We start from the raw sequence: 12,665 nt of genomic DNA, 5'->3' as shown, positions 1-12,665 counted from the left end.
CCAATTTACATACAATCTGTCACGATTGTATCGAAATCAGGTAAATTGAGGCCAGATCGTTCTGGTGTGTACAATGCAAAACTCGGCCATTGCAATAGGAAAAATGCCTGGAAAAGCCTGTGTTTTCCCTGACACTGTCAGAGAACAGCCAGTTACCGCCCCCAGGCACCGGCTTCCTTTCTATCAACTTGTGTATCGCCAGTGATTAAAAAAAACTGGATGGTCTTGCGCATGTGTACTGCGATCCATATGCATTTGCAGTTGTTCGATTATCGCACAACCTGTGTATTCACAGTCCAGTGCTCAGGTCTGAATAAGCACCCATAGGTGAATCTAGAAATATGCTAATGGGTTATCCCAGACTAGAGATAATGGAAGAAAAATAATTAAGGGGTGTGGTCTCATTTGAGGGGTGCGGCTTAACAGAGGCAAGTCAATCCATTTTTTCACCGCAGGGCACTGAGAAAGATTACAGTGTTTTTGTTTTTTTTAGAAAAGCCATTGCTGGGCACGGCCCCTGCCCAGTGCCAGCCCAGCAATGGCTTTTACAAAAAAAAAACACTGTAATCTTTCTCAGTGCCCTGCAGGGCACTGAGAAAGATTACAGCGTTTTTTTTTTTTTTTATAAAAGCCATTGCAGGGCACTGGGCAAGATTTTTCACAATGCAGTATAGAAATCACAGCAGTGAGTCACTCACACTGCTGCACTTACTGACACCCAGAGGGAGAGGAGTCAGGACTCCAGAAGCAGTCTCTCTCAGATCATGGGAGATTGTCAATTCCCGCTGCCGCGTGACCCGGGGCCCTGTGCTGGCTGGGCTGCTGCGCCACAGAAACACACATGCGTGCTAGCCCCCACCACAGCAGCACATGGAGGAGGACACAGAGGGAGCCGGCGCCACCCAAGGTCAGGTGGACCATGGGAGCAGCGGCGGGCAGAATAAATATTTAAAGGTACAGGTGCCGGGCAGTCTAATGGGTGGTCCAGTGCACGCCCGGACCACCCCTTAGATTTGCCTATGTAACCACCCTAGTGTGGTGGTGATCTACAAAAGGATAGCCTCTGTGCATGTAACGGTATACCATAATGTAGTAAGCTTATGCTATATACTGCAGCATTAGGCGCTGTAACAGAAGTGCTTCTCCAGAAGACCCCTTCTATATTTTAAAGTATGTAAAAGCACTTTTGAAATACAGTGAATGAGGCATTGACATTACTGTGAATTTCCTGCTTGAGATAACGGCTAATACAAACAGATTCCACTACTAGTTCTTGGGCAAACGATAAACTTTATTTACATCCAGAAAGGAATCAAGTGTTGTGGAAGGAGCCAGAATAATCACTCGCACCTAGTGAGTAGAGAACATGACCGCTTCTCAACACAGAATTGCCTCAGTCACATTTAAACAATATGGCATTGATAGAAAAGCTTCCCATGTGTGTAATCCTGAATCATGTACAGGTATGGAAGCAGTATTTAAAGCACACACATAGTAACCCAACCATAGTGCCAGTTACAGCAGCCGTTAAATGGCAAATGACAGCTGTCACAATTCTTGGCAGCTACTACTGTATTTAACAATGTCAGAGATTTTCACTGAATCAGCACATTTTCTTTGACACAATGTATTGTTCAGCATCCCTATATAGTGCACAGATTCATGGTGCAGGGTGATTGTTATCAAACCTGTTATATCTCCACAACTTATTGGTGGCAAAAGGGGCATGGTTGTATACGGGTGCAGACAAGTTTGAGGGCCAGTTCCTGGACCCAACATATTTAATAGTAGCATGTACAGTCCCTTTAAGGAATGTCTGGCCTAAAATGGTTCTATATCCCCCAAAAATGGTTATTTTGAGAATCATGAGCTTTCCAAAAGGTTTTATGTTTTTGTTTTTTTTACTGCCAAAATTACCAGTGTATCTTTGTGCTGGGATGTAAAATAGCTTAAGAATCACAAAATAATGTGATTATGGACCCAGATGTTGCACATCTCTGAATGAAAACACATTAAACCAACTCTTTGATTAGATGCAGCTACTAGGCCTTATTTTGTAAGTGTTTATAATGGAAAGATGGATTGTAGGTGGGTAAGAAAGTATCCCTCAGGTTCTCTCAGGGTTAGCTTCTGCTGTAGACATGGTGCAGAGTCCAGCTTACAATGTATAGTAGTTCATCATATGCACACTTTACCTTCTAATGTTCACACAAGTGGCTGAGATGAGAAGCAGGAAATTAGGCACATATTTAACATTCTGCCTGCAGCAGTGACAGATGGAAGGACCAGGCATGTTAGGAGCAAACGAGGCAAAGTTACCGATGGTGATCTTACGTCAACATCAAATAAAAATAATGCACACGCGTATGTCTGATATATATCACTTGTGTTTGGCAGAATCATATTTTCGGACAGAAAGGCATTAAATTAGAGAAATACATGTACAGTATATTACACATCTAGAGAATAAAAGCATTAATACCACAAATGGTATCCAAGTTTCTTGGGTTATAGGTTGAAAAGGAACAGACTCGGTTAGATAGTGTTACTACTTTGACCACCACAGGATGTTAATGAATCTTGTCAAATATTACACTGAAAAGCGTTCAAGTCAATGAAATGAGTTCCTTATGAGGAATTGTCTTGTACCTACTTCCTAAGTGTTGCCATCTCCACCGCAGCATTCTGGGAATTTACTTCCCAATATGCTAAGGACTTGGATGAAATGAGCAAGTTCAACAGGCTGCGTTATGAAATGTATGTGAAGTATGATAGCGAAGACCATTGCATTGGCTATGATAGGTAGCCAATGGGAGAGGACTACCCCTCTTAGTCCATGGAGATAAGTCTGTCCAACTACCCTCTATTTCCTTCACAAAGAAAAGGGATACGTTATCACATGATGGGATTTTGTAAATAAAGTCATTATTGTCCATTGACCACTCCAGCTTGAGAGGTGACAACAATTTTCAGATGGAGAAGGGTGGGAAGCCTCTCATGCACTCCACTGTACATCAATGTTATATCAACATTATCCCGCAGACAGTCTAGACCTGGCATTGCTCACAGGGTCCTGCTGCTCGTTTTTTCAGCTCTTTGACTTGAAAGTGGCGGTGAGTGCTGGTATCCTGCTGGCGGTGAGAGATTGTGCTACGGCGGCCCGTTTCTGCTTCAACACGCAGGAAGGCCTTGACACGGTGTTGACGACCTTTTCCATCACTGTAATCCAACACTCTGCATTCATACGTCCCTTCATCAGAGATCTTCACATGAGACAGGCGGAGCTTGTGTGAGATGTTGCTGCCAAAAACCTTTACCACCTACACAGAAAGGATAAAGGTCAGGTTATATATATAAAGGGCCTTGTAACAAATACCCTTATTACACCAAAGTCAGATTCCAATTAAGAATTTTACACAAAGTTACCGTCAAATACATTAAGGTTTAAAGCAGCAATTCGTTAATAGACAACTCTAATAACTATCTTTCCAGAACCATGCCATCTTGGAGTGTTATATTTGGCCCATGGAATTAAAATTGAATTAATGAGAAACTTAACACTGATCAATGTAGATCTTTTAAAAAAGCAAAAAATTAGCATGTGGTACAAAACATTGTTTGGCAAAGGGAGCAAATGCATTTATATTGTTTTTGTGCAGGTTAAATACTCTCTGCTTTTACATATAGCCCACATATGTTAAAACAGCTTTGTTTTTACAGTGCAAATTAGATTTCAGTTTTAACACTCAAGTCAAACTCTACTCTGAGGCCCATTTATCATGTGATGTGATAATAGCGGCCAAAACTCACAATGCGATAATTTAATACATTGCACAGATAAAGCACTGTCCTTGTGATGGGTCTTTGCAGCACTATTGGGGTATTTTTCACGAGAAATACCCTGATGCTGAACTGCACATGTGCTATCGCCGCCAATACCGGCAACAACCTCCTCCGCTTATTAATACTCACCAACCCCCAGGGATCGGCTTCTGCAGGTCTGCCGGTCTTCCTTCTCCTTTGACCACCGATGCTGCAAAGTGACCTGTCGCTTTGCAGCATCACTTTACTGCACCAAAGGTCACAGCGCAGTAGAGGCCTGGAGACACGCAGTCCACACCAAAGCAGGGATCCCCGAACCTTGGGGATACGAGTGTTTTTTTTTTTTTACACTGATCATCCTGTTTGTTCATCGGTCACAAACAGCTGATCGCTCTGGCCCTGCACAGCTTGCTCTGCCTAGGATCAGAGAAAGCTGTGCAGAAGCCCAGAATTTGCATGTGAGCCCTGTGATTCGCCAGCTGAAGTACATTCAGGTGAAACTAAAATAATATGAAAACCCTTTATCATATAATTTGAGTAAAAATAATGTTAGTAAATGGGCCCCATAATATCTGCCCCACCTGCAGTAAAACATGTTTTTTGCCCATCTGCATGTTTTTTTTTTTTTTTTTGCTTTAATAACAAAGCTAAAGCAGGCCCATAATCCGAAAGCAACTACCCCTACTGTGAAATATTGAAGTGAGAGCTTAACAATACGTGATGCTTGTCTACTTCTAGGACCAAAATAGAGCGCAAAGTGGATGAAGCAAGATACAGGGAAATCAATTCAGAAAACCTGCTGCAGTCTCGATCTTGGGAGATTCGTATACCAGCAGGGAGTGGAGTGCTCAGAGTGACCAGGTATTAACCAAATATGTAGTATCGTAGAACATAGACAATATTTTGAAACTTGCTGTACACCAATGATCTGCAAGCTGATGGGCCTCAAGATGACTAGAATGTGTGAAGCTTGTATGGACATTCCCAAATTAACTCACAGCAACTAAGGTGTTTCTGCAAAGTGTTAATAAAGGAACAAATGTTTTATATGCAACTAATATATAGCTTTAGAGTTGTTTTGTTATGTGACATGGCATGGTGGCATATTATTTTGTACAGCACAGCAGGAAGAATTCATGATAAAAGCCACTTCCATTCCCCGATGTATAAAAACAAAATCCTAAAAGTGAGGAGTATATATTATAGCCACTCTATGTAGACATTCAAGAGCAGCAGCCAGCAGCTCTCAGCTTGTTACTTTATTAAGTAATCATTTAGCACAGTAACGCATTGACACTAAGCAAAAAGTGGGGGGAAAAGTTTTCCACCCACACGAAAATAATCAATTCAAATGGTTCCACATTCGCATTTGTGCTGTGTATGAAGCAGAGTATTGCACTACAGCAGGGATGGGAAACCTTCAGCTCTCCAACTGTTGTTGAACTACACATCCCAGCATGCCCTGCAAGTTTTAGCATCACAAAATAGCAAAACAGTAGCAGGGCATGTTGGGATATGTAGTTAAGCAACAGTTGGATGGCCAAAGGTTTCCCATCCATTTGCAGGTCACCCAGCAGGTACACAGGTGCAGGGGAAACCATGGTTGGCCCCACTGCCTGAGGGCCCACCCCCCCCTGTAGGGATCGGGTTCCAGAATGTGCACTTTAATTTTACATAATTCAGTTATTATATTATACTGCACAGGGCTATGGTGTATTTTCTGCGGTGCATGGCTTGTACATTATCATGCAATTATTAGATTTACTATATGCATTTATCATTGGCCCTGACCATGTACTCTCTAATGGTCAGCCAAGCCCCAGCTGGTCACACCCCCTATAAAAATAGCCCCACCCCTAAGTATGGGCCCTTACTACGGTAGTGCATTCCCCTGGTGGGCCCTTCATGCCTCAGTCACTTCCCGCCAGTGATGCTCTGTAAGAACAATCAGGATTACGACCTATTCAGTATCATGGTTTCCAGGAAGATGTATCAGGGGCTGAAACTATATAAACACTTGCTCGTTTTATACACCGGCCTGAACATTATATTATTAGTCAAGTTGTGACTATAAGAACCAGAGTGAACCGAACTACAATTAATCACAGGCTGGTTCTCGATGGTCACTATAACAGCAACCACAACACAATTACTATTGGGACCTTGAAATGGATGTCAGACTAATGGAAAGCACTAAGGGTTATTTACTAACCTGAAAAATATACCCCCTCTGCACATATGCCATTTACTGGCATCCTGGGATATATATATATACTGCACACAGGTCGGAATGTCTAGACCAGGGATGGGGAACCTTCGGCCCCCCAGCTGTTGTTGAACTACACATCCCAGCATGCCCTGCTACTGTTTTGCAGTGTGGCCATACTAAAACTGTTGCAGGGCATGCTGGGATGTGTAGTTCAACAGCTGGAGGGCCTAAGGTTCCCCATCCCTGGTCTAGACAATGGTGTATTTAGGAAATACCACAATTTAATCAGGGAATGATAGCGATTATCCTAGCTATAAGTGGGAAATCAAACACACAAATCCCCCACACCCCCTAAACAATTCAGTTCCAATGTCCACTTGATGTTTGAGCAAACAAGGCAACATCTAGTTTATGATGGGTGTGGTCCATCCAGCAGTACGCATTGTAATGACATCTGTCATAACCCTAAATGCAGGATTTGGGGCACAGTCCCAAACCAGATCAGACCTTGGTCACCCCCTTTTACACTGCAGCTCTGACTGGGTAATTCCCAGATTGGAATTATTAACACTGTAAATGGAAGTCCTCTCTGCAGCAGAATTAGCCCCAGCACGGGTTCCTGCTCTGGCTCCTGATATTGTATGCTGTAAATGGGAGCCGGGTTCCGATGAAGCCGGGTTACCTGTTTATACTGCCACTTAACCCGGGTCCATCGAGGAACAACTTGAGTTGTGTTCCTGAGTCATTGCACCCAGGTTAACCCTTTTACACCGAGCCGTGACCCGGGTTAACCCAACACTCTGGTAAAAAGCTTGATGTAAAAGGGGTATCAGTAGAAATAGCGCTTGGTGCAGTGATTATGATACTAATCTTTATATGCAGTCAAACAGATCTAACCAAACAAGTCATTTACTAATTAAGGGCCCGATTCAGCTTTTGGTTAAAGGATTCACAAAACTAGAACCCATGAGGATAGGCTGCAGGGGGGCTGCCAAGTACAGGGAAAAGCTTCTGTGCATGCTGGGTCCCACCCCGTGATGCAAAATTTAGCGCTTTCATTGTCCAAGTGCTTCGCTACATAACAAAGTGCTCACACATCACAGGTAGCTCCCTGGTTACGCACCACTATGTCTGGACTATAGCGCTGTCATTGTTACTCACACTTATCTTAGTGGCTCCTTTCTCAGGGGTCCCCGGAAGAGATTTCTGCTGTACAACAAAAGAAAGACACAGCTTTAAGACATGACAGTGGCAAAATTGTCAGTAAGCAGGCCCCATCTCTCTATTATTGGATACTGGTCCAGCTGTGGCTCTAAAGCACCTAGATAAGTAGAAGATGGCACTTTCTAGCTCTCTTCTAGCACCATTATCTTTTTTCTTATCCTTATTGTTTTAGTGCAGGTAAAAATGATCTGTCCAATTGCCTCTTTCCCCTGTTCTCTGTGAATAGGTAAAAGCGAAAAGAGGTCATTTCAATGATAACAATATAGGAAAGTGACAAAAACATAGTTTTAGAGAAAATGGGTTTGGTATATTAGATCGACAGTCGGGATTCCGACAGTCATTAGTCAGACGTCGGAAACCCGACTGCACAGCGTGGGGAGCGCAATAAAGCCCCTTGCGGGCACCACCTATTTCATTCTCCCTCTATGGGGGTCGTGGACCCCCACGAGGGAGCAGTCGAGATTCCGACGTTGGAGGAATGACTGTCGGAATCCCGACTGTCGGGGAGCCGTCCGGCACCCGAGAAAACATAAGATTTGCTTTTTATCTGCATAGTTCAGCTAACATCAACCCACTACTGCAGATAGTGTTGGCACCTCTGCCCGCTAAATGGACTTGCATAAAGCTTTGCCCCAGTCCCACTTCCTCCTTTCCTTTAGCCAACATCTACTGTATACATACATTCTAATATATTTGAGTACAATTCGAGAAATATCAGTTTCTGAATGAAATTATTGTGGGATAGCAAATGCATTGCCAACATCGAAAAAGCCACGTTGTCACTTCAATTATTGACTCAACATATATCTAGTAAATTTCTTTGACATGATATCCCAGCAGCAAATCCATGTGGCTTTGGTTCTTACTTTATTTGACTTTAAATAGTCAACAATGTATTTTAGGTTTAGTGATTCTATTGATTTGCCTTCATTGTGAGATTGGCAGGTTTATGGTTATCATATACTGCCTTTTGTTTAGTGGAACATTTGCATTTTACAATCACCTTGAATCATACCTGTCAGCAATTGGACTAAATGTTTTGTTAATGCCACCACAGACACGGGGCCTAATTCAGATGTGGTTGGCGGGAGTATTACCACATGAAACACACATGTGGTAATGCAGCAGGAAGTGCCCTGCAGGGCTGAACTGGCCCACAGAGGCAAAGGGAAAAACCACTGTGGACCCCACTGTCTGAGGGCCCACCTCCTCCTCTAGGGATCAGGTTGTGCACTTGAACTATATTTTATACCGCATAGGACTATGGTGTATATTTTACAGTGCATTGCTGTTATTAATCTGGTATCTCTCCCCTTTGGTAACAAAAGTCAGCCTATACTGACTTTTATTTCCATCGCTGTTTGCCAAAGACGGGACGGGCGCTGACGTAATTTGATGTCAGCCGCCCGCCCACCTGCTTCTACACGGGACACCCAGTATTTTTATGGGGATGCTCATAAATTGCTGGGCGTTTGATTGCTACCGCCAACTCCACGCCACCGTCCCCAAGTGTGTAACTCCCCAAAGCCATTCGCTGCCAGGGTTTGCAAACCCCCGACCATCGGGGCAGGGACCGAATTCAGATCACAACGAGCGATCCTGAATTGGCCCCACTGTGTGTCCTTTAAAAGCAGGTGTGACTTTGGTGTATTACGCTAAACATATAATTAGGAAAGCACATGTATGATGGTTATTTCATCATAGTTTTGTCATCATCGCTTATCACGTCTCTACAGATAGCAGTGTGTATTATGATAATTAATATGCACATAGATTGTACTATGGTTGGCCAACCTGGTGAAAATGTCCTACCAAACTAACCATGTGACAGGTCTGGTCTGCAAATCCTGTCATCACTCCTTAGTGCACCCTCTGTTCCTCTATCCTTCTCAGATTAATTGCAGTTTGAGTTAACGATATGTATCTGGACCCTGCTGAGACAGCGTCTCTCTCATTAAAATCCCCAGTACAGGGTTTCTATTACTGGCTGTGTTATCCAAGCACATGGTTACACACACAGAGAGACAGGAGAAGAAATGGGAACCTAGCTGTAAGGAGATTAGAAAATGAATATTTATGACTTAGTCATTAAAGAGACATTATCACTGGAAAGGAAGAGTGGCGGTGTAGCGTATAGCACTGTGAAATGCCTTCTGTAGAAAACTTGGCTAAAAGTGATCAATGCACCAAATGTCAGTGTCTTTTCCTATACAGGAGGAAGTTAAAACCAGCACACCGATAAAGTACTGTAGTGGGTAAAATTATATAGTGTGGGTTTATAGAAGCGAAGATGTTGCCCTTAGCAACCAATCAAATTTTAGCTATCATTTAGAAGGTGCAAGAAAAATTTAGTAGAATTATGTGTATAAATTAATAATTATTAGGTGGCTGTGCAAAGGGGACTGTACACTGGCGGCTGTACTTCCTAGCTTTATACTGGAGAATGTACACTGGAACTGGCGGCTGTACTTCCAAGCCTTATACTAGAGAATGTACACTGGAACTGGCAGCTGTACTTCCTAGCCTTATACTGGAGAATGTACAATGGAACTGGCGGCTGTACTTCCAAGCCTTATACTAGAGAATGTACACTGGAACTGGCGGCTGTACTTCCTAGCCTTATACTCGAGAATGTACACTGGAACTGGCAGCTGTACTTCCTAGCCTTATACTAGAGAATGTACATTGGAACTGGCGGCTGTACTTCCTAGCCTTATACTGGAGAATGTACAATGGAACTGGCAGCTGTACTTCCAAGCCTTATACTAGAGAATGTATACTGGAACTGGCAGCTGTACTTCCAAGCCTTATACTGGAGAATGTACACTGGAACTGGCAGCTGTACTTCCTAGCCTTATACTGGAGAATGTACAATAGAACTGGCAGCAGTACTTCCAAGCCTTATACTAGAGAATGTACACTGGAACTGGCGGCTGTACTTCCTAGCCTTATACTGGAGAATGTACACTGGAACTGGCAGCTGTACTTCCTAGCCTTATACTGGAGAATGTACAATGGAACTGGCAGCTGTACTTCCAAGCCTTATACTAGAGAATGTACACTGGAACTGGCGGCTGTACTTCCTAGCCTTGTACTGGAGAATGTACAATGGAACTGTACTTCCAAGCCTTATATTAGAGAATGTACACTGGAACTGGCAGCTGTACTTCCAAGCCTTATACTAGAGAATGTACATTGCAACTGGCGGCTGTACTTCCTAGCCTTATACTGGAGAATGTACAATGGAACTGTGAGCTGTACTTCCAAGCCTTATACGAGAGAATGTACACTGGAACTGGCGGCTCTATATGCTATTTTTGTACTGGAGACTACACTGCAACTGGCAGCTGTACTTACTGTCTTTGTACTGGGCACTCTATACCGGAGCTTGGAGATGGTTTGTTCTGGAGCATAGAGTTGTTCTGGGGATTATACATTGGTAGTAAGGGTTGTACGAAACATAAGAAGCACTTGGCCCATCTAGTCTTACTCTTTTTTTTTTTTTTTATGCTTCAGGTAATATCAACCTTTTTTGATACTTAGGGCCTTATTCTAGTTCACTCTTTCTGACAAAATCCTTCTTAGATGGACAAAACCATGTGTATTGCAGGTCGGGCAGATGTAACTTGTGCAGAGAGAATTAGATTTGGTGGGGTTTTACTTCAAAGTGAAATCTATATTGCAGTGTAAAAATATAGCAGCCAGTATTTACCCTGCACAGAAACAAAATAACTCACCCAAATCTAATTCTCCCTGCACATTTTACATCTGCCCCCTGCAGTGCACATGGTTTTGTCCATCTAAGAAGGATTTTGTCAGAAAGAGTGAACTAGAAAAAGGCCCTTAGTTCTTTGTAAGGATATTCCTACGCTTATCCCAAGCATGTTTAAATTGCTCTACAGTCTCTCTTAGCCTCTATCACCTCTGACGGGTGAACTCCGCTGAACACAATATTCCAGCTGAGGATGTACCAATGGCCTATACAGTGGCAATATTTGTTCTATTTTCCTACTACTAACTCCTCTCCCTACGCGACCAAGTATCTCACTTACCTTTCTCATTGCTTTGTTGCATTGTATCCCTGCCTTTAAGTCACCTGAAATAGTGATTCCTAAATCCTGTTCTTCCTATTATGCTAAGCAGATTTGTACAGTGGAAATTAGAGCTGACTATTTGGCAGTGCGATACGGTCAAAATCCATGCCGGGGGCTGTACACTGGGACTGGGAATTGGCCAGGTATGATCTGGGGACTGTGCAGTGGAATTTGGAGCTGTTTACTTGATAGCTTTGAACTGGAGTTTGCACATTGTAATAATGTATTCACTAAATGAACCTATTAATATATGTTCTACTTCTTGTTATTGCTCAGAGATGGGGACATTTAGAATTTTAAAATTACAATAACTCAGGTGAATTTCAGTTGTTGCCAAAAAAATATATAACATTTTAGGTAAGGATCTGAGATAATTCAATATCTGCACAAGACTACATCAGATATTACCCAGGCTTGTCTGAAGGACTATTACCTGGCTGTTTGCCCATGTCTCCTTGTTCGCCCAGTCCTTGTGACTGCGGGTATACCACCATTGGATTTCGAGTGAATAAGGAATGTCACCACTGCCACGGAAGGAACATGCCATCTCTACATCTTCTCCAGGCTGTGCACTTACATCTTGCGGTATTTCTGTGAACAGCGCTGTAGCATAAAATATTTGCTGTTAATGCTTCCAATCGTACATTGCAGTAAAATATGTAAATTACAGTAAAATATATTCCCCTGTGCAACAATTCGTTTCCTTGATTAAAGGAAAAATAAGCCCTGAAATTGAATTTCAGTTACAAAACATGAAAGTAAAATGCAATGTTCAGGTGTTCACCCTGAGATAGTGGATTTTCCCATCCATCCTAGGTCAACACAGCTAGAGCCACAGTTATTACGTATGTTAAAGTGGTGCTGATAATAGACTACAAAACTGAAATGACAAAGCGTACACATGCGGTTATGCACTAGCCCAGTGGTTACCAAAAATGTTTGAATCACAGCGCCCTACAGTATCAGAAATGTCTTCAAATATATGAAAAGTTACCTTTTTCAGTCTTTCGGGGAAAAAATACAAAAAAAACCCCCGACATTAACCCTTTGAGTGCCAACGTTGCTGTGAGAGATCCTCAAAATATCCCCTAAAAAATGTCAGCGCAGCACACAACTACAGTGCTTTTTATATAAATAAATACATATATAGCAAAGTCATTTAATTGAAGTTTAGTAAAATATCATCCCCCCCCCCCCAAAAAAAACAATTGCTGTGAGCGACGCTGGCATTTTTAGCGGATATTTTGAGGATCTCTCTCAGCAACGTTGGCACGCAATGGGTTAATAAAATGGTTTATATCCAGTGATGGCTAACC

At 42.6% G+C, this 12,665-nt stretch overlaps 1 protein-coding gene across 2 annotated transcripts in view; it reads right to left on the bottom strand.

Annotated features, from left to right (window-relative positions):
• Nucleotides 1-1,270: 1,270 nt before the first annotated feature.
• VSTM2L (V-set and transmembrane domain containing 2 like) overlaps nt 1,271-12,665 on the bottom strand; it is a 52,102-nt gene continuing 40,707 nt past the window's right edge. Inside the window, exons 2-4 of one of the 2 annotated variants that reach the window (XM_083147802.1) lie at nt 11,783-11,952; nt 7,193-7,237; nt 1,271-3,320 (exon numbers count right to left, since the gene is read on the bottom strand). In XM_083147802.1, the coding sequence (XP_083003928.1) occupies nt 3,048-3,320; nt 7,193-7,237; nt 11,783-11,952 (488 nt within the window). In that variant the 3' untranslated portion in view covers nt 1,271-3,047. Of the gene's footprint in view, nt 3,321-7,192; nt 7,241-11,782; nt 11,953-12,665 lie in introns of both variants that reach the window. The other variant, XM_083147800.1, reaches the window with a different exon arrangement.

Source organism: Crinia signifera, chromosome 6 (assembly GCF_055691185.1).
Source record: "Crinia signifera chromosome 6, ASM5569118v1, whole genome shotgun sequence".
Classification (NCBI taxonomy): Eukaryota; Metazoa; Chordata; class Amphibia; order Anura; family Myobatrachidae; genus Crinia; species Crinia signifera.
The sequence above is the reverse complement of the archived record's forward strand: the minus strand, read 5'-3'. Positions and strand labels throughout refer to the sequence as shown.